This window comes from Mastigoproctus giganteus, chromosome 14 (assembly GCF_048544385.1).
Source record: "Mastigoproctus giganteus isolate SK-2022 chromosome 14, ASM4854438v1, whole genome shotgun sequence".
Lineage (NCBI taxonomy): Eukaryota > Metazoa > Arthropoda > Arachnida > Uropygi > Thelyphonidae > Mastigoproctus > Mastigoproctus giganteus.
The window spans coordinates 104,144,528-104,167,700 of record NC_143588.1 but is presented as its reverse complement, the minus strand read 5'-3'; the positions used below and the strand labels follow the sequence as shown (position 1 = coordinate 104,167,700).

Below are 23,173 nucleotides of genomic sequence, written 5' to 3'. Positions count from 1 at the left end.
TATTGACTGGAATTTGGGGGCTGGTTACTCACACACTAGCAGGGCTTTTGTGGATTTATTGGATGATTGTTTTCTACATCAGCATGTTCGGGAGGCAACTAGAGGGAGTAATACTCTTGATTTGATTATCAGCAGTGATTCTTCATGCATTAAGAATCTGCAGATAAATGAACCACTCGGTGGCAGTGATCACAGTGTGCTGAAGTGGGATTTACTCAAAGAGGTAACTACCATTAGGGGTAAAGGGAAGGGTTATTGCTTCCGTAAAGGCGACTACGATGGACTGAGACAGTATTTAAATTCTATACAGTGGGACCAACTGATGATGTTACCAACAGCAAATTCAAAATGGGAAGCATTCAAAGAACTTATCTTGGAAGCTACTAGGCTTTACATACCAACTAAGAAATATTGTTCAAGGTTTAGGCCAAAATGGATGTCAGATGAACTAATGAGGCATATGGCAGAGAAGAAAAATGCATGGGATACTTACAAATTAACACATGACACAGAAGCCTATGATAGATACAAGTTGATATGCAACCAAGTTACAAAGGAGGTTAGGCAGGCGAAGGCAGATTACGAGAAATCTTTGGCAAGGGATGCAAAGAAAAATAGCAAAGAGTTCTTTACTTATGTAAACTCTAGAAGGAAGGGGATGAATCAGATTGGTCCACTTGATATTGATGGGTCAACTGTTGATGATCCTGCTCAGGTAGCTAACAAACTAAATGAATATTCTGCATCGACATTCACACATGAGGAGTTATTCAGCAAGGGGAATGCCAGAGGTGTATTCAACTCTAGCAGTAAGCTACAGAATCTTGAAATAACTGGGAGTAAAGTGGAGGAGAAACTGTTGAAGATAAACACAAGAAAGGCACCCGGGGTGGATGGGATCTATCTAGTTATATTAAAGGAGGCAGCAAAGGAAGTAAGCAAACCCTTAGCCATAATTATGAGAGCTTCCTTGGACTCAGGGGAGGTACCCATAGACTGGAAATGTGCAAATGTGACCCCAATTCACAAAGGAGGATCAAAGGCTGACACAAGTAATTATAGACCTGTGAGCTTAACTTCTGTTCCAGGAAAATTAATGGAGGCACTGGTTAAAGAAGCACTGCAGGATCATTTAGACAAGACTTCAGTTATAGCTCAGACACAGCATGGTTTTGTTAAGGGGAAGTCTTGCCTGACCAACTTGATTGGATACTATGATGCAGTCACAAAAGAACTGGATGCAGGGAATAACTTTGATATTATATACTTGGGTCTTAGAAAGGCTTTTGATACTGTTGCACATGGAAGACTGCTACACAAATTGGAGCAGTGTGACATTGGAGGCAAATTGCTGCTATGGATAAAGGGGTGGTTGAAGGGGAGAAGACAGAGAGTGGTAATCAATGGACACTGCTCATCGTGGACTAATGTTATTAGTGGAGTCCCTCAGGGCTCAGTGTTGGGTCCATTATTGTTTTCTGTATTTATAAATGATATTGATGATGGTATATCAAGCTTAATGTCCAAGTTTGCAGATGATACAAAGGTTGGCAGGGTTGTCAAGGACACTACTGACACTATGCTGCTGCAACAGGATCTGGAAAGGTTGAGCAGATGGGCTGAGAGGTGGCAAATGAAGTTTAACATTGACAAATGCAAAGTACTACATATGGAAAACAGCAACCCCAGAGCAACGTATCAACTCTGTGGTACTACACTGACAGTGGTAGAGAATGAAAGGGACTTGGGGGTGGTTGTGCAGGCAGATATGAAGTTCTCTGAGCAGTGCAGACGGGCTGCAAGAGTAGCTCATGGAGTATTGTCAATGATATACAGGAATTTTTCCAGCAGGGATAAGGAGGTGATTATTCCCTTGTATCAGGTCACACCTAGAGTACTGTATACAGGTCTGGAGGCCTCATTTCAAGAAGGATGTAGAGCTGCTGGAACGAGTACAGAGAAGGGCAACAAGATTAGTGAATGGAACAAAGGGGTGCTCTTACGAAGAAAGGCTTAAGTTTTGCAAATTACAGTGTCTGGAGACTAGGCACCAGCGAGGTGATCTGATAGAGGTGTATAAAGCCTTGAATGGTTTAAGCATGCTCAATGCTGATGGGATTCTTCCTCTAGCTCAAAAAAACCACCTGAGAGGGCATAAATTCAAATTGAGGAAAGACAGATGTAGGATAGACGTGCGGAAATTTGCCTTTAGCCAGCGGGTGGTTGGTTGGTGGAACAGACTGCCATCCCTTGTGGTGGAGGTTGATAGCCTAAATAAGTTTAAGGCTCAGCTGGACAGGTATTTTGAACGAACAGAGGGGTGAAGTGGAAGTGGGTTTTTTTTTTTTTTTTTTTTTGGCTGATGCTGCATAAGCTTGCTTTCTTGCATCAAACGCCTCTACTAATGCTAATGCTAAAAAGACAAAAAAAAAGTCGTTGAGCATGTTCAGAGATTCTCTTTCCCATTCTGTCCTATGCTTCTGAAATCTGGTCTGGTGCTCCTCAAGTAACCATCAAGAAATTCCTTGCCCTAGAATATTGGGTTCTTAGATGGTTCAATAATAAGCTTCTTTTTCCCTATACCAGGGCTGGCCAACTTAATTTGCGATGCGAACTACTTTGTTTTTCTCAAAATGTGCCGCGATCTACCATCTCAAGAATTTCACTGCACATGGTTAAAAAAGTTAACACATTGAAAAATGTTTATAAATATTAAAATTAGATACAATTCAGAATTCTTATTTTAAATTCATACGTATTTAAATTTTTAATTTATGCAAAGTTTGTGTCTTATCATCTGCCAAAGCTTTCAAAATCAGGGATATACTGTGATAAGGCCAACCGTAAAGAATCTTCTGTATGCAAGTCTGTAAGAGTAGAGCGATTCTTCATCTTTGTTTGTTTCAAATACGAAATGGCGGATTCACATGGATATGTGGAACCAAAACAGGAATTTAAAAGTTCACTGCATTTTTTTACATTTGGGTACTTTTCTCGCCAAACATATTTCCAAAAGTCTTTTTCTGATGATCTGGCTTATAGCAAGATACTGTTTCGCAATGTAATAATTTCATTTTCAAGTAATATTTTCTGCATGTGAAAAATTTCAGAAATTTTTTCTTCAATTTGTTTCATATCTAAGTCGACATTAAATGGATAACAATATATTGAACAATGTCTTCGATTGTTTTAAAATCACTGAATCTGGTTTCGAAATCATCCACAACTTTCTCGATTTCAGAAACATATTTCTGTCTATTAAATTCAAAAACAGGATACTTTTGCAAATGATCTTGCATATTTGCAAAATGATCGAATTTTTTTCTTTGAGATCTTTAGCCATTTCCAAAAATTGATATTTATATGTAGAAATACTACTAATCACGTTACCCACATTTTTATTTTTTCCTTGCAATTCCAAATTCAGATCACTTAATTTACTGGTAAAATCTGCAAAAAAAAAAAAAAGCCAGATCACACCACCACGTCGCATCACAGTATTTCAAGATAACTGCAGATCTTGAAGAGCACTTCTAATTTCATTTTTGTTCTTAAAATTTTCAAAAAGAGAATCTGTTATTTCTAAAAATGCATCTTTGATGAATTGACCATCATAAAATGATTTGCATTTTTCTGCAAGAAGATGACTCACTTTAAATGATGCTACAGTTACTGCTTTAGATTGTAAATTAGGTGTCATGAAGAAATTTTGTTGTGCAAATAATCTGGATTTAAGTTCTTTTAATTTATTTTTTTCTAAGGTCACTATTAGGCGGAAAATCCAATTGGCAATTTACCATGGAGTGCATAGTAGTGCCTTTCTAAAATTCCTTTTTTGAGTATAGCTATGGAAGTACTGCAAATCAAAAAAACAACATTTTTCTTTTATCATTACAAAAAAGTATTCTAGTTCCCACTCTTGATGAAAATGATGTTTTACTCTTTTTTGTAGTATTCATTTTAAATCAAAGGGTATTAAATTAACGTAAAAGCACTGTCCAGTTATTAATATTAAGTAAGCTAAATAAGAATTCAATACATACACTATGCTCTCCACAACGTAACTGTGATTTTTCACTAAACAAGCCTAGCAGCTGTGCAGCGACAAGAATAGTCACATGATTAAACGGATAAAGGAAATATTTAAAATCATCGTGATCGACCAAAATTAAAGCCGCGATCGACTTGTTGGCCACCCCTGCCCTATACAATAGCCAGGCAACAGCTTTATGAAAACTTAAAAACAAAGCTTCTGCAACAGATGATCAAAGACTCTGGAGTTGTGCTTCTTGCAAAGTTAATTACTTCTGTATGGTGTTCACCAAACTTAGCCAATATAATAGCTGCTCCTAACACAGAAAATTCAAAAAACCAACAATTCAAATCCAACCTCAAATGGACAGAATATTCCCCAATGCATTCCTTTACCTCCTAAATCATCACAACATTGATTGCAAAAGGTAACTCAACTGTAAAGCATACAGGAGTAAGATATCCGATAAATGAAGGGAAATAAAAACACAGCCTGCCTTCAATCCAGCAGCTACAACTGAAAGCCAAATTTTTTATTAATTCATAAGTATAATTCCTATTCATTGTTAATGTTTATATGAAATCAACTACGTATTCGATTATTTTATTTCCTTTGTATCCTATTATCTGCCCTTAGGCATGTGCTGTGATGGGCTTTCTTTATTTGCAATAAGTGAATATTTATTTATTTAGTAAAGAATAGTTGGCAAACCATAGGATGGAAGCTTGTTTAGAAGACCTTTAGGCCAAACACGATCGAAAGCCTTTGAAATATCAAGACCAACTGCTCGAGTTTCGCCAAATTTTTCCATTGAATTTGTCCATAGATGGGTAACAAGCCAGAATATCACCAGTGGATCAACACTGACGGAATCCATACTGGCGATCGTTGATCAGACGGAAGGTTTCTAGGTAGTTTTAAGAATTGGCAGTTAATTGATTTCTCTATTACTATGGAATGAGTAGAAGTAATCGCAATGGGACGATAATTGGATGGAAGGGATTTGTCACCCTTTTTTGGAACTGACTGGATATGAGCAAATTTCCAAGCAGAAGGAAAAACACCTTTGGAATAAGAAAACAACACAAAACAGGAGTAAGTTCAGGGGCATGGGTTTTGAGAACAAGTGGGGAAATACCATCACGACCTGGAGCTTTCTTAGCATCAGATTCATCAAAACGATCAACATTCTTTTGATGGAAAACCACAGGATTCATTGAATGGAGTGTACTGGAAACGGTTTGAGGTGATTTACCAAGATCATCAATACATGAGTTGGAAGAACAATAGGATGCTAGCAGGTTAGCTTTTTCCTTGAGTGAGGTGGCAATAGAACCATCTGGTTTTGACAGAGGTGGGAACAGAGATGGGCAAAAATTGCGGCCCAAAAATAGCTTTGGCAAGAGAGCAGAATGCTTGGCAACCATTTGGATAAGAAGTAAGTTTTCTACTCTTAGCCTGTTCAAAATCTAGTTTGGACTGATTAATAGCTGCTTTACAAAGTATAAGCAATACTTAACAAAAATTTTTATTATTGTGCAATGTCGCTTATTAAAACGTAGTACTGGAAATATTTTATAATAAAAATTTAGAACTATTATACAATTTCAGAGAATATAGGCTTAGGGGTTTGCAATAAAAATATTACGTTGAAAGGGGGTTCTTGCAAGTCAAAAAGGGTTGGGAACTGCTTATATACACTAAAATAACAATTACATAGTTCAAATCAAAAAGCAAATTTCACTGCTCACTGTGGTACCAGATCTACAATGTGATTGACTTACTGCTGTTGTTGCAGCAATAAGTCAATCACAGCGTAAAGCCTGCATATACAGGATGGCCATAATTAAAGTATCCCTATTCAGAGCTCTGTATAGCTCTAAGTAATAAGCGGAATGGCACCAAAATTAGTAAGTAAACTATGCAAGGCACGGGGAGAAGGATCCCGTGAAGAAAGAATTAGTTCCAAAATCTGCCAATAGGGGATGATATGGTGCTGTACAAGAGGAAAGACATGACAAAGTACCAAAAAATAAATAACTAAGCAAACCTTAATAAAATTACAAATTTTTATTTGTGCTCTGAAAAACAAAAAAAATAATAAATAAATAAAAAATAAACTGAATTGAACAAAAGTTTTAAATCCAAACTAAAAAATAAGACACCTAAGAGAACAGAAAATTTGCATAAATCTGAGTTAATTTAATTTTTACAGCAGCAGAGAGCTATAAAAAGGCACAACAAACATCACAAGCGTATACTGCAAGTTTACTGTTAACAATGCATCTCACTCTGCCTGATAGCACTTTAATTGCAAAGTTCTTCTACGTTAATGGAGGCAATGCAGCGAACGCTCTGTGTGAATTTGGGCACTGTAAGAACTTACGTCAAGGAAGGTCCTTTATCAGCTGTGGCAGTTAGAATGATGATTAACAAATTTGAGGAAACTGGGTCCTTTGTTGTTAAGCCTGGAAGAGGAAGGAAGCCTGTTTCACCTCAGGTAGCAGAGGAAGTTGCAACGGCTATCGTCAACCGATCCATGGGTATAGCTGCTGGAACTTAGTCCTTGAGGTTGTCACAGACATTCTCTCAGATATGCCAGACAAGCTGTACTTGCTACCTGGGAGTCTAAAACGCTGATGGAACTGATATTCGGGTGACACTCAAATCAAGTGGACCCAATTTTGGCAAAGTCCGGATGGTCTGTGACAGCCAAATCCTCTGCTTGCACCTTCACAATGGTGGGACTGTTAGTAATCCTGGGTATAACCTCCATGCACAAGTACATGGTGGGTGACCACCCAGGTGTGAACCAACGTAAGCAGGGGTTGAGGTGTGGTGCCCACACCACATGGAGGAATGCCACCCCTCTATGTTACCAGGCAGCACTAGGTGGTAGATGACTCTCATCAACCAGTGCAAAACCACAACTTTGCTTATTGGAGACTTGAAGTGGTGGAACCCATGTTTAGTCTCTAGAGCTAAGTTCCGGTCAACCCTTACCCATCTCTTCCATCATGCAGTATGATTGATGACTTTTGAGGTTATGATGAACATTGTGGCGAGATCCAACATTCCTTACATTTCGATGGTACAGCTCTAAAACTGTGTTCGCAGGCCAGCCACTAGTTAGTACACAAGACCGAACCTATTGATAACTCTCTAGAAGGCTTCTGGATCAGCTAGTGTATAACCTTGCTACCTCTACAATGCCAGATAGTGACTGGAGGGAGTACGAGTAGTGTGTATGCAGGGAGCACTGTCGAGGCCACGTTATGTCAAGGATCTGGGTATATTCTTACCATGTGTACGCCATATCCAAAAATTTCGTTCATTCATACGGCATGTCCCACCCACTTTTTCTTACTATTGAATAAACCATGAATTGTCAAACTAAAAGAGCAAGCTTATCTGTGAAAAGATCTAAACCTCCAAAACACTTCCTAATTCATTTCACAATTATACATGGTCTCAATTCTAATCTCAACAATGTCCATTTCCACTTGCAGTCTGCCAAACACCTTGTAATTTTTCTGACAGAATCTCAGCTGTCAGTTGATTCAACTACTGCTCATCTCAGATGCCCAAATTATTCGCTGTATGATTCCTTTCGCCTCAAAGGTGGTACTTGTGCATTTGTCTGTTCTGATATTCCCTGTCAGAGACTTGGCAATTTGGAATCTCCTCTCTTTGATCTTCTCTGGCTTAAAATCTCTCTACCTCATTGTGTCCAATTCATCTGTTGTCTCTACCGTTCCCCAACTCCACAAATCACTTGGAGCTCTTTGACTTTCTCCAGTCCGACTTTCCTAACAGTGAGGTAATTTTCCTTGGTGATTTTAATGTTCACAACTCCAGCTAGCTTCCGTTTTCTAGCCACATCGACCCAGCCAGTCGAGATGCTGAGGCTATTGCAATTACTAATGACCGTGCACAGATTGTTCATTTAACTACAAGAATACAGGACAATCCTAATCATACAGCCAACACGCTTGATCTTTTTCTCACAAACAACCCTACTAAGTACACGGTCGAAGTGAGAGGTCCTTTAGGTACTTCAGATCATAACTTGGTGATTCTCTCTTCTCCAATGGAGCCTTTATCTCGTGGCTATTCCCTCGTGTTGTCTGGCATTACAAGAATGCAAAATAGGATGATCTGCGAGATTTTTCTTTTTTTCCTTGGTCGGATTACTGTTTCAAAACTTCTCATGTCAACGTTTGCTCAGATCGTGTCAGTAAAATTATTCTTGCAGGAATGGAATCCTTTATCCCACAATCCACTTTAAAATCTCTCCCTTATCTAAACCTTGGTTTTCCAATAAATGTGCTAAGGCTGTTCAAGAGAAGAATGTTGCATATTGTAATTGGCTTGTTTCTAATTCTCCAGTTTCATTTTCTGCTTACACCAAAGCTCGCAACAATTGTAAAGCAGTTATTAATCAGTCCAAACTAGACTTTGAACAGGCTAAGAGTAGAAAACTTGCTTCTTGCCCTAATGGTAGCCGAGCATTCTGGTCTCTCGCCAAAGCTATTGGCCGCAACTTTTGCCCATCTCTACTCCCAACTCTGTCCAAACCAGATGGCTCTGTTGTCACTTCAGCCAAGGATAAAGCTGACCTGCTAGCATCCCATTTTTCTTCCAACTCATGTATTAATGATTTTGGTAAAACACCTCCCACCATTCCCAACACGCTCCATTCAATGCCTCCTGTGGTCTTCCGTCAAAAGGATTTTGACGAATCTTGATGCTAAGAAAGCTCCAGGTCCCGATGGTATTTCTCCACTTGTTCTCCTGAACTTACTCCTATTCTTTGCCACCTTTTTTCACTTTCTTATTCCAAAAGGTATTTTTCCTTCTACTTGGAAATTTGCTCATATCCAACCAGTTCCTAAAAAGGTGACAAATCCCTACCATCCAATTATTGTCCTATTGCAATTACTTCTACTCTTTCTAAAGTAATGGAGAAATCAAATAACTGCCAACTCTTAAACTATCTAGAAACCTTCAGTCTGATCAACGATCGCCAGTATGGATTCCGTCAGTGTCGATCCACTGGTAATATTCTAGCTTACATTACCTATTTATGGACTAATTCAATGGAAAGGTTCAGTGAAACACAAGTAGTTTCTCTTGACATCTCAAAGGCTTTCGATCGTGTTTGGCATAAAGGTCTTCTAAACAAGCTTCCATCTTATGGTCTGCCGACTGTTTTTTGTAATTGGTTATCCAGTTTTCTCTCTGATCGCTCACTGAGGGTGATGGTAGATGACTCTCTGTCTTCTAACTTCTCCACTAATGCCGGTGACCCCCAAGGTTCAGTTCTTTCCCCCACTATTTTCCTCTTGTATATTAACAACCTTCTTCCATTGACTGGAAATCCTATCAATAGTTTTGCTGATGATAGCACATTGCATTCCACTTTCCATTTTGAGAAACCTTGCCCCACTCAATCAGCTTCAACTTCTCAAAAATCTGCTACCAATTCCTTAAATGCCGATCTTCAGGTAATTCTCCAGTGGGGCAAGGACAACTTAATTGATTTCAACCCTTCTAAAACTCAGTCTTGTCTTGTATCTCGCAAAAAGGATTCTTCTGCTCCTATGCTTATCTTTGGTGACACTCCGATTTCTAGGCAAAATGATATATCTCTTTTGGGGATTACCTGGACTTCTAATCTCTCTTGGCACAAGCACACTACAAATATTGCTTCCTCTGCATCTAAAAAACTTGGTTTTCTCTTTCGCTCTCGGCATTACTTTTCTTCCAAACAGCTGCTCACTCTGTATAAATCACAAATCCGCCCTACCATGGAATATTGTTCTCACATCTGTGGTGGTGCCCCCAAAACCTCTCTCAGGCTTCTAGATTCCATTCAGAAGAGAGCAGTTATGTTAATTAATGATTCATCTCTAACAGAGTCTCTCCACTCGCTGTCTCATAGACGTACTGTTTCTGCTGCATGCCTCTTCTACAGATACTTCCATGGGCACTGTTCTTCTGAATTGGCTTCTATAATTCCCGCTCTCTCTTTCAAAACAGTCCGAACACGTGCCGCCACCAGCCAACATCCATTTACTGTCCAACTTCAAACCCATAGAACCAACTTTTCATCTTCCTCATTTATTCATTCAACTGCCGTTTCCTGGAATAACCTTCCTTCATACATAATTCCTGAAAATTACAATCTACAGAAGTTCAAGTCCAATGTCAACAAATATCTTCTTTCATCTTCTCAACCTCCAACCCAAGCACGGTACTAAGTACTATAGGTTCTAATACCTCTCGTGTTTGGGGTTTTCATAAAAAAAAAAAAAAAGGATAGATGTGTGGAAGTTTGCCTTTAGCCAGCGGGTAGTTGGTTGGTGGAACAGACTTCCATCCTTTTTTGTGAAAGTTGATAGTCTAAATAAATTTGGACTGGACAGGTATTTGGAAGGAACGGAGGGGTGAAATGGGAGTGGGTTTTTTTTTGGATGATGCTGCATAAGCTTGCTTTCTTGCATCATATGCCTCTACTAATGCCTCTGTCTCTGGCCACTGCAATTTGCAGAACTGAAGTCTTTCTTGGTAAGCGCACCCATTTGTTCCCCTCACCAAACTTGTTGCCCTTCTCTGCACTCATTCAAGCAGATCTAAGTCCTTCCTAAAATGAGAACTCCAGACTTGTGTGCAGTACTGGAGATGTGGCCTGACCACTACCTTTATACAATGGGATATTCACCTCCTTACCCCTGATAGCAAAATAGTTCTGTATATCACTGACAAAAAACCTAAGCTGTCCTGGAAACCTGTTTTCATTGCTGAGGTAACTTCATATCCAACTGCACAATTACCCACAGAACTTTTTCATTTTCAGTTATCCTCAGTGTAGTACCACACAGTTGGGACATTACTCTGAGGTTACTGTTACCCATATGCAGTATTTTGCATACGTCAATGTTAAACTTAAATTGCCATTTTTCAGCCCATCTGCTTAACTTTTCTAGACCCCGTTGCAGTAGCATATCATCATACTTGTCATTAAGCACCCTGCCAACTTTTGTATCATCTGCACACTTGGACATTAAGCCTGCTACACCCTCATCAATATCATTGATAAATATAGAAAACAACAAAATGGGCTCAATACTAAACCCTGGGGGAATCCACTAATAAGATTAGTCCAGGATGAGCAGTGACCATTGATTACCACTCTGTCTTCTTCCACTCGACCATCCCTTTATCCACAAGCAGCAGCAACTTTACCTTAATGCCACAATGCTCCAATTTGAACAGCAGGCTTTTATGTGCAAAAGTATCAAAATCTTTCCTGAAATCCAAGTATATGATATGAAATTTTTTTTTGCATTCCGTTCCTTTATGACCACATCGTAGTATCCAATCAAATTGGTCACACAAGATTTCCCCTTACCAAACTCATGCTGTGTCTGAAGTATAATTGCAGGCCTTGTCTAGATGATCCTGCAATACTTCTTTTACCAGTGACTGCATTATTTTCCCAGGAACAGAAGTTAAACTAACAGGTCTGTAATTATTCATGTCACCATTTACTCCTCCTTTGAAACCAAGGATGCTCTCATAATATGGCTAAGGATTTGCTTACTTCCTTTGCTGCCTCCCTTAATCCTCTACATCCCTCCTAAAATGAGGTCTGGAGGCCTCATTTTAGGAAGGATGTAGAGTTGTAGAACGAGTACAGAGAAGGGCAACAACATTGGTGAGAGGAACAAAGGGGTGTGCTTACAAAGAAAGGCTTAAGTTCTGCAAGTTGCAGCATCTGGAGACTAGGCACTTGTGAGGTTATCTGATCGAGGTGCATGGGGGTCATGAATGCTTTGAGCAGGCTCAATGCTCACGTAATACTTCCTCTTGCTCAGATCAACAACTTGAGGTAGCATAGATTCAAATTGAGGAAAAACAGTTGTATAATAGATGTGCAGAAGTTTGCCTTTAGCCAGCGGGTAGTCGATAGCTGGAACATACTTCCATCTGTTGTTGTCAAAATTGATAGCTTAAATCCTTTCACTTATTACAAAATCATTTAGCCCTCCATTAGAGTTTGAACTTCTGGCATCCCCCTTCCCTAAATAATTTCTCATGTGTGAATGTAGATACAAAATACTCATTCAATTTGTCAGCAACCTGAGCAGGATCATCAACAGTGGAACCATCGATATGATGGGGACCAATTTGATTCATCCCCTTCCTTCTAGAATTTACAAAAATTCTAGAAGGAAGGGAATGAATTGATTTCTTTGCATCTTTTGCCAAAGATTTCTTGTAATCAGTCTTCACTTGCCTAACATCCTTTGTGACCTGATTACAGACTAGCTTATATCTACCATAGGCTTCTGTGTTGCCTGATAATTTATATGCATCCCATGCATTTTTCTTCTCTACCACGAATCTCATTAGTTCATCTGACATCCATTTAGGCCTATACTCTGAGGAGTATTTCTTAGCTGGTATGAAAAGCCTAGTAGCTTCTATAATTAATTCCTTGAATTCTTCCCATTTAGAATTTGCTGAGGTAACATTATCATTTGGTCCCACTGTACAGAATTTAAAAACTACCTGAGACTACTGCAGTCACCTCTACAAAAGCAAAAACCCTTCCTTTTACCTTTGATTGCAGTTACATCTTTAAGTAAATCCTAAATCAATACACTGTGATCACTGCCACTCAGTGGTTCTTTCATCTGCAGATTCTTAATGCATGAATAATCAGAATAATTACTGCTGATAATCAGATCAAGAGTATTACTTCCTCTTGTTGCATCTATCTAAAAAAGTTTTACTTTTGTGGATAGAGATAAATCCATAAAAGTTTTACTAGTCTGTGAGTGATTAACCTACAAGTTCCAGTAAATATCTGGATTTAATGTATATTGAGGAATTATTAAGCTAAAGAAGCTTTTCATTAGTATTTCAAGTTCATTAAGAAGGATAATAGCTATTACAGATGCAGTCTAAACAGTGGTAATTACTCCAAGGATTTAAAAAATGGGAAAAATACATAAAATAATCAAGTAACTCTTGTAACATATTTGAAGTTTTCTGTAATCAGTTCCCACTGCTAAAGTGAAAGACAAGATAAGAGATTGACTCATGACGAAGCAAGATGACTATGTCTTCAATGCTATAAAGTTCTTTCGAACAAACTTTGAAAGGTTCAAAACTTCAAAGACATCTTACGACGAATCACTCACAGACTAGCTGAAAAACATGGCGGTTGAATTTTGGCAAAAGAAGCTAAAAAGTGTTAATAGAATTACGCATGATGTAAAGAAACACCCAGTAGCATTGGTGTTTCTTTAAAAAAGGTAACAGAGACATCATTTGAAGTAGCCTGGAAGATTGCTATGGCTAAGAAATCCCATAGTATTGGAGAAGTTTTAGTGAAACTAAAAGCCATAGCTATGGCTCACTTAGTCTGTGGTGACAATGTTGTAAAGAAACTGGACCTAATTCCTTTGTCAGATAATACAATCAAAAGAAGGCCCGACATCATGTCTGAGGGCATTTTGGAGCAGATTATCCAAAAAATTTTTTGCATTACAAATTGATGAATCTGTGGATACTGCAGACTTTCCTCAGCAATCATTTGTTTTAAAGACAATGATGACAATCAAGAGAAATTCTTGAATGTTATCAAGACAACAGATTTTTCAGCTGACAACAAACTTTTTAACCAAGCATGGCCTATCATGGCTGAATTGCTCTGATGAGGTTGCTCTGCAACGTCATCTTCATACTACTCTCCAGGAGGTCATAAACATAAGTCGTATTCATCACGTCAAACACCCTGAATTCCAGAATTTAGAGAAATGCACAAATTTTTAAGAGTAGGGTACTTTCTAATCTCTACTGATGGAGCAACACTATGATGGGAAGTTTACTGGGCTTTGTAAATGCATCAAGAATGCAAATCTAGATGTTATAATTCAATGCTTTTTTTGCACAGAGAAAATCTCACTACTCAGGAAAGGCAACCTCATCTTGATACAACCCTCCAGGAAGTCATAAACTTCAAGTCAAATGCCCTGAATTCCAGAATTTTTAGAGAAATGCACACATTTTTGAGAGTAGGGTGGTTTCTAATTACTACACTGAGGTGTATGGAAGAGGATTGGTGTAGCCTCCAATGTTACCTTGGGGTCCCTGCTCGACCATCTTCAATTTTGCTGAAACTTGGTGTAGATGTTTAAACAAGTTTCCAAAGAAGCTGTGCAAAAATTCATTTCAAAATATGGTATGCTTGAGGCACCAGCACTTTTTTTTGTGGAGGTCACTTGTGTTACACAGAGCAAATCACAAAAAATTTTCAAAGTTCTAAGTGTTACTGTTGCACAACATAGAGATGGATTGCTCTGAAACTTGGTATACCTAGTTAACTTTTGGCAGAGAATGCAAAACTTTTGGTGTCCAGGCTCAGAAACCTTCAAATTTTTAAAATGTTGTCTAAAACTGGCTCTAAAATTTGTTGCAACAAATTTAAGCAAGACTTTTGAAAGTCATAACTTTGAAGTAAAAAACTTTGGTACTTTCTTCTCTGGACATTCCATTTAACATCTGCATTAATTCAGCGTAACTAAATATGAGCTCTTATACTTGTTTGCTTGCTGAGACATTTTCCTCAAAGATAGAGTCAAAATATGACCTATCTTTAGTGGCAAATATCTTAATGATTGACACCTTCAATCCAATCGTCTCGGCCACCACTGGAAATAGCAGAGTTTCAGCTACAAGGATCATGGTTTATCTGTTTTGTGTCTTTGCACTTAAGGCCTTAAAATTAAGCCTAAACATCAAGTAGTTTTATGTGCCGTATTGTTATTTTGTGAGATCTTTTTTGTTGCAGAACATTTCCTTAATCCTGCCTAATGTTTAGAATAATCTAGAAATATAGTATATCCTGGAATATCCTAGAAGAATACCCAAGAATTCTAAAAAAAAAAAAAAAAACTGATGAAAATTCTAGAACTCTGGAATATTCAATCATACAAAAAAAAGTATAAATAGCTGGTAATTGAACCATTCTGTTATTAATGTGTTTTTTCTTCATGATGAACAGTTTGTTTATTTTGTTCCTCTATTTTTTATTGTTTGACTGTAATAAAGTTAAGTTTTCGTTGCTTGCAGAAACGTCCACTTATTAGTCATCATGAAAGCCATGGAATCAGAAGATTTTGCTGGAGATAAGCTGGACTCATGCATCATATGGATAATTCTAAATGTCATGTGCTATCCTATACACACAAAACTGGGTTAAAATTAATTAAAGAATTTGAATTTGAAGAATAACAACTGATAGGTCGACGTTGTGGATTAAAACTTGGTGAAGAAGACAATTTGTCTACATCATGAAACTTTGCTTTTGACAAAATTTGAATTTTTGCACATTCATGTTGCAAATTTTTCCAGAAGAAAAATCATATGGTGAAAAAAAGTTTACAACCAATTGATTTGTCAATGGCAGACTACCTGAAAGACCTAACAAAGGTAGACATAAAACCAGGCCAGAAGCTGTGCCCATGATGCCAAAAAGAGTCTAACAGCCAAAAAGCAGCAACAGGAACATCAACTTCATCTGGATCAGACCATGATGACAAAATGCATGTGACTGAAAGCTTGAACACAAGTTTGATGGCTATTGGTATTTCTCCTCTGAAATTTCAGCATATGGCTAAGAGAGACTCACAAGGCTATGCCAAAAGGAAGGCAGGTCAACTACAAGATGGAGCCAAGTGCAAGTCATCAGTGTGGAAATTGCTTAGATTACAATGAGTTGCTGAAAGAATTAAAAGAAAAGTTGATGGTATCAAGTCATTCAGAAAAACTTCAAATATTAATAATCAAATATTCAAATAATTCACTAGCTCCAGTTAGTTGGTCCATAAAGAAACCAATGGAAGAGTTTAGTGTCTCAGAAAGAATGGTCAAGAAAGCTAGAAAACTTAAAGAAGAAGATGGAATCATGGCCATACCTGGAAAAAAGGAAAAATTCCAGTCCATTACAAAGCAGTGATTCGATATCTTCACATTCACTTGCTTATTTCAAATTGTATTGTATTTTAAATAAATTTTGTTGCAGTTATAACTTCTTTCAAGCTTAGAAACCAATAGAACATTATCTTTATGCTTGGAATCCTGAATAAAGACCACTTTTCAGGATTGGGAACTTGCACTAAAGAAACCCATGCAATTTCTTTTCTTGCCATTTGCACCTCCATTGTAAAAAATACAGTTCTTTTTGTGCATTGGCAATATATCCTTTCTCCTTAAACCAAAGGGCAGAGTAATTGAAGAAAATTTTCACTCTTGTAAATGCAATAGTTCTGTCCTTATTGAGATATGAAACTTCACCATCAAATAAGTATGCAAATATTATGTGGAAAATATAAAATGTTTAAGGCCATTTTTAGGCCTTAAGTAGCAAGACAAAACTGAAAAACCACGATTCTTGTTGCTTAAAACCTGCTCTTTCCAATGGTGGCAAAAACGAGACAATTGAGGATGTCCTACATTAAAATACTTGCCCCTAAAGATAGGTCAAATTTTGACCATCTTTGAAGGAAAATATCTCAGCAAGCAAACAAGTATAAGAGCTCATATTTAGTTAGGCTGAATTCATGCAAATGTTAGATGGAATGCCCAAAGAAGAAGATACCAACGGTTTTTAATTCAAAGTTATGACTTTCAAAAGTCTTGCTTAAATTTGTTGCAACAAAATTTTGGTGCCAGTTTTAAACAGCATTTTAAAAATTTGAAGGTTTTTGAGCCTGAACACCAAAAGTTTTGCATTCTCTGCCAAAAGTTAACTAGGTATACCAAGTTTCAGAGCACTACCTCTTAATGCTGTGCAACAGTAACACTTAAAACTTTGAAAATTTGCGATTTGCTCCGTGTAACATAAGTAACCTCCACAAAAAAGGTGCTGGTGCCTCAAGCATACTATATTTAGAACTGAATTTTTGCACAGCTTCTTTGGAAACCTGTTTAAACATCTACACCAAGTTTCAACAAAATTGAAGATGGTCAAGCAGGGACCATCTTCAAAATTAGGCTACTTGACATGGAATCACCCCTCATTTAAACCCACATGATCTTTATTTCTGGAGTTTTTATCTAAAAGGGATAGCATTTCAGAGAATCCACAAACCATTTCTACACTGAAGAGAGCGATTGAAGATAATTTTTGGGAATCAGAGAAAGCATTGGAGAATGTTCTTCAAAACTTCATACTCTGACTGCAATACATTACTAATAAATTTGGAAGGCACTGAACACATTGTGACACAAATTCCCAACAGTGCTAAATAAGGAGAGGGCGCTGACTCTCTTTAGAAAATACAGCTGCGAATTACAGGCTCCGAAAAAAAAAAACGATAAGTTTTTGCTTATTATTTACATAATTGTTATTTTATATTGTACTTAATACGTTGTCTTATAGTTCTAATTACGCTGGTTATTTTTATTTTAATTTGTATAAACAGTTTTTGTAGATATACGTAATACTTTATAAAACCGTTATTTCATTCGAATATTGCAGGCAGTTTTTGTATATAGTGATAGGGAATTCAAATTTTTAATTGAGGTAGTTAGGTAGCTCTAACGTATAATTATAGAAACAGTAATACGCTTCACTGTTTCTATTAGATAGCGTAGTATTGACATTTAATTTAATTTAATTTATTGATCTTATTAATTTAAAATATCATGCCCCAAACTAGAGCAGCAAAGCAATGGGCACAAAGTGGCAGGAGTGCTGTGACTAGGGGGAGAACTGAGGGGTGCGATTCTCCAACGCATCACAGCCTAAAAAAATGTGCAACTTGTGAAATGTTTGCCGAACTATCTAGAACGGAACATGATATTGCCATGGGGGATGTCTTTGTGTGTGCGCGATGTAAGGAGTGTAAGGAAATCAGGCGACAACTCAGCGTTTTTATGGGCCTATATGAGAGTTTGAAGGACAGGGTGGATGCCCTCGAAAGATCTAAATTGAGGGGCCCATCAGGCTCTCAGCTGCCCACATCAATGCCAGAGCTTGCACTTGGTCATCACGCAACACAGCGACAACCCCCAAGGCAGATTGCGCTGGTCCCAAAGGAACTAGTAGTTGTTGGTGACTATTGTCAGGGAAACGAGAAACATCCTTTGTAGAAAGGATAGATGGAACAGGACAAGGGTATGTCTGCCAGGGGCAAAGGTTGATGACGTTGTAGAGCAGATATCATCTTTTAAGGGCACAAAAGGTGATATAGTTGTACACGTTGGCACTAATGATATTAAGAGTAGGAGACCGGCAGAATTACTTAACAAGTACAGGTCACTGATGAAAAAAAGCCGTGAATTAGGGTTGAATTTGAAAGTTGCTGCAATTCTGCCCAGACACGATAGGAGGGAGTATATGATGAGAGCCTTGTCGATCAATTCGGCCCTGGAAAGATTGTGCAAGGCTCAAGGGGTAGAATTTTTTTCAGCCTGGACTGTACTTGTTAACAGGAGAGATTGCTTCTACAGAGATGGGATACACTTAAATAGAAAGGGTGAAAGAATATTTGCTGATGCTATCGAGGCAGTGTTAGGTGGGTCAGAAAACTGATAGCTTGGGGGGATACAAGGACTAATAGTTTAACAGTAGCCGTAGGCAGAGGTGAAGTTGATTCTTGCACAACTTCTATTAGAATAAGTAGCGACCTGGAGCGAGTGGTGTTGGGGGTTTCAGGGACGGATGTCAGTCATCGTGAAACAGGTGGGTATATGGGATGTGTTAGAGTGGCTGGGAATAGGAATAGGTGCATGTATACTTGCATGTATACCAATGCTAGAAGTATAGTAAATAAATTTGATGAATTTGAAGTGTTGGTCAAGACATCAAAGGCGGATATTGTTGGGATATCAGAGACGTGGTGTCACACAGATAGAAGTTTGGTGTGACATAAGCACTGCAAAAGCAAAAATTAGAGTAGGAGTGTGCTATAGGCCTAATGACTCGAATGAGTACAATGAACAATTGTACAGAGAAATAGAGTGGGCTAGTAAATCGGAATGTCTTATAATGGGGGATTTTAACTTCCCAGATATTGACTGGAACTTGTGGGTTGGGCACTCTCACACACTAGTCAGAATTTTGTGGATTTATCGGATGATTGTTTTCTGCAGCAGCATGTTCGAGAGGCAACCAGAGAAAGTAATACTCTTGATCTGGTTATCAGCAGTGATCATTCATGTATTAGGAATTTGCAGATAAAAGAACCACTAGGTGGCAGTCATCACAGTGTACTAACGTGGGATTTACTTAAAGATTTAATTACCATCAGGGGTAAAGGAAAGGGTTTTTGCTTCTGTAAAGGCGAGTACAGTGGTCTCCGACAGTTTTTAAATTCTGTACAGTGGGATCAACTGACGATGTTACCAACAGTAAATTCTAAGTGGGAAGCATTCAAGGAATTAATCGTGGAAGCTACTAAAAGTTTCATACCTATTAAGAAATATAGTTCAAGGTTTAGGCCTAAATGGTTGTCAAATGAACTAATGAGACTTGTAACAGAGAAGAAAAATGCATGGGATGCATATAAATTATCAAGCGACTCAGAAGCCTATGGCAGATATAAGTTAATCTGTAATCAGGTCACAAAGGAGGTTCGGCAGGCGAAGGCAGATTACGAGAAATCCTTGGCAAAAGATGCTAAGAAATACAGCAAGGATTTCTTTACTTATATAAACTCTAAAAGGAAGGGGATGAATCTGATTGGTCCACTTGACATCGATGGTTCGACTGTTGATGATCCTGCTCAGATAGCAAACAAACTGAATGAGTATTTTGCATCTACATTCACACGTGAGGAATTATTAAGGTTTGAAAATGGCAGAAGGTTATCAAATTGTAGCAGGGTGCTTAATGATCTTGTAATAACTGAGAGCAAAGTGGAAGAGAAACTGTTGAAGTTAAACGTAAGAAAAGCACCTGGGGTGGATGGGATCTATCCAGTTATATTAAAGGAGGTGGCAAAGCAACTAAGCAAACCCTTAGCCATAATTATGAGAGCATCCTTGGACTCAGGGGAGGTTCCCACGGACTGGAGATGTGCAAATGTATCCCCAATTCACAAAGGGGGATCGAAGGGTGACAGGGGTAATTACAGACCAGTTAGTTTAACTTCTGTTCCGGGTAAAATAATGGAGTCGCTGGTTAAAGATGCATTGCCGGATCATCTAGACAAGACTGCAGCAATAATTTAGACACAGCATGGGTTTGTTAAGGGAAAGTCTTCTCTGACAAATTTGATAGGATATTATGATGTGGTTACAAAGGAAATGGATGCAAAAAATAATTTTGATATCATATATTTGGATTTCAGGAAAGCTTTTGACACTGTTGCGCATGGAAGACTATTGTACAAATTGGAGCAGAATGGTATTAAGGGTAAGTTGCTACAATGGATAAAAGGATGGTTAAGTGCGAGAAGACGGAGGGTGGTAATCAATGGGTGCTGCTCTTCTTGGACTAATGTTATTAGTGGTGTCCCACAGGGTTCGGTGTTAGGTCCACTGTTGTTTTGTATATTTATCAATGATATTGATGAAGGTATATCAGGCTTAATGTCGAAGTTTGCAGATGATACAAAGGTTGACAGGGTTGTTAATGACAATAATGGCAGTGTGCTACTGCAACAGGATCTAGATAATTTGGGCAGATGGGCTAAGTGGCAACTGAAGTTTAATCTTGACAAATGCAAAGTACTGCATATGGGTAGAAGTAACCCCAGAGAAATGTACCAACTGTGTGGTACTACACTTAAGGTGGTAGAAAATGAAAAAGACCTGGGAGTAATTGTGCAGTCAGATATGAAGTTCTCTGAGCAATGCAGACAGGCTGCCAGGGCAACTCATGGGGTTTTGTCAATGATATATAGGAATTTTGCTAGAAGGGAAAAGGAGGTGATTATCCCTCTGTATAAGGCAATGGTCAGGCCACGCCTTGAGTACTGCGTACAGGTCTGGAGGCCTCATTTTAGGAAGGATGTAGATTTACTTGAGCGTGTTCAGAGAAGGGCAACAAGATTGGTGAGGGGAATGAAGGGATCCTCTTACCAAGAGAGGCTTAAGTTCTGCAAATTGCAGTGGCTGGAGACTAGGCACCTGTGCGGTGATCTGATTGAGGTATATAAGGCCTTGAATGGGTTGAGCACGCTGAATTCTGATGGGATCCTTCCACTTGTTCAGATTACGAACCTAAGGGGGCATAAATTCAAATTAAGAAAAGACAGATGTAGAATAGATGTGCAGAAATTTGCCTTTAGCCAGCAGGTGGTTAATTGCTGGAACAAACTTCCATCTGTCGTTGTGGAAGTTGATAGGTTGAATAAATTTAAGGAGGAACTGGACAGGCATTTGGAGAGAATGGTGTGATTTTTTTTTTTTTTTTTTTTTTTGGCTGATGCTGCATAAGCTCATACATTTGCTTTCTTGCATCACATGCCACTACTAACTACTACTACTTTAAGCGTTAATTTCTGTTTTTCAACAATATATTATGTTCTTCAGTTGAATAAAACAATACAACAACAAAAAAAAAAGTCATTTGTATATACTGTTACAGAATAAAGCTTTTCCTTTATTTTATTATAGTGTTCATGTAACTATATCATGAAAACATTATCCACTTATAAAAATCAACAATTATTGAAAACTTGGATTCAAGCTATTCTGTTTATTTTGCTATTTTACACTTTTATATTTGCAGATAGAGAACTAGAGCAATACATATATCACAACTACTAGAAACTAACTCAAAACTAACCAATTTTTTTATTTTATTTTCCTAATCACAACATCAATAAGAATTAAACAAGCATTACCAACAAAATCAACCAAACTTTTTCCTACATAAGATAACAAAATCTCTTAATTTCTGAATATAATTAAGCATAATCAAGGTAATGTATATAATTTAATGAAGTAAAAATTGACTGCATTAATTAACTCAAGAAGCAATCAGTTGTTTCATACTTGAAGATATGACTGAAGTCATTAGGTGACATTTAGAAAGTATGAAATTGTTTGTTAAAAGCTGACATTTCAAAATTTTATGTGAATAATTTAAAAATGTTTTTTTTGAGACTAAAGCTTTTTTAGGCAAAGAAAGAATAATAACTATATAAAAAAGTACATGTGATCTTTAAAATAAATATAAAAATTTGATCCAACATGTTGCACCACTGCGTAAGATTTAAAGTACGGTCTTGCATCTGGATTTTTAAAAAAATATTAAACCTATAACTATAATAATAACTCCTAACATTCACAAGTATACATCCTCATATAACTTTTGATAGTCGAATTTTCAAGTATTTTATTGAATTACATTAAAGATATCAGTAATATAAAGGTCAAAAATAAGGTTTCAGTTTAACGTCCAGTGGTTAGTTTATGCAATCAGTAAATTCCCTTACCAGTGACATGCTTTTACAATATATATTTTTCGTTTATAATATTGTGCTAAAAATTTTTCTGTCAAGGGACTACGAAATAGTTAAGAAAAAACAAAAACCACATCTGGATTTGATCACATAAATAAAAACAGAAATCATGAAATACTTTTACTCTTTACACTATTGATTCAACTGTTATCATTGTCCTTATAATATCCAGATTTACAATGCCAGTTAGTCACTTGCATAAACTCAATTACTTAATTCTGTACTTAAAAATTAACTTGTTAAATTGGTTAAAAAAAAAAAAACGATTCCTGGTAGAGACTTCATGAATGGTATAATTTATCTTTGTAGGTGGACACTCAAGGGCAATATTATAAACATAAGCATATTCAAGGTTGAATAATTGAACAATTTTGATAATATATAACATTATCCATCCAGTATAATCCATCTATTATATAATATTAAAAGGCTTCATACAAAAAGTAAACAAGTCTGAATGAAACTTTTACTTACATCATCAAATGAACTACTTGATGAAGCCCCTATAACAAAAGAAATCAAGTTAATGCTTTAAATAAAATTTTTTTTTTATTTATATGTAAAGTATTTTTAAATCAAATATATAAATAACATGCTAAATAAGTCTTTTTTCGTGGAAAAAATCTTCCTGTTAACTAAAAACAGGAGA

At 37.4% G+C, this 23,173-nt stretch overlaps 1 protein-coding gene across 5 annotated transcripts in view; it reads right to left on the bottom strand.

Moving 5' to 3' along the window:
* RanBP3 (ran-binding protein 3) overlaps positions 1–23,173 on the bottom strand; it is a 186,773-nt gene that overhangs the window by 102,083 nt on the left and 61,517 nt on the right. For all 5 annotated transcript variants that reach the window (XM_090388680.1, XM_090388679.1, XM_090388682.1 and 2 more), the window contains exon 2: positions 22,999–23,027. In XM_090388680.1, coding sequence (XP_090244806.1) covers positions 22,999–23,027 — 29 coding nt within the window. The remainder of the gene's footprint in view (positions 1–22,998; positions 23,028–23,173) is intronic.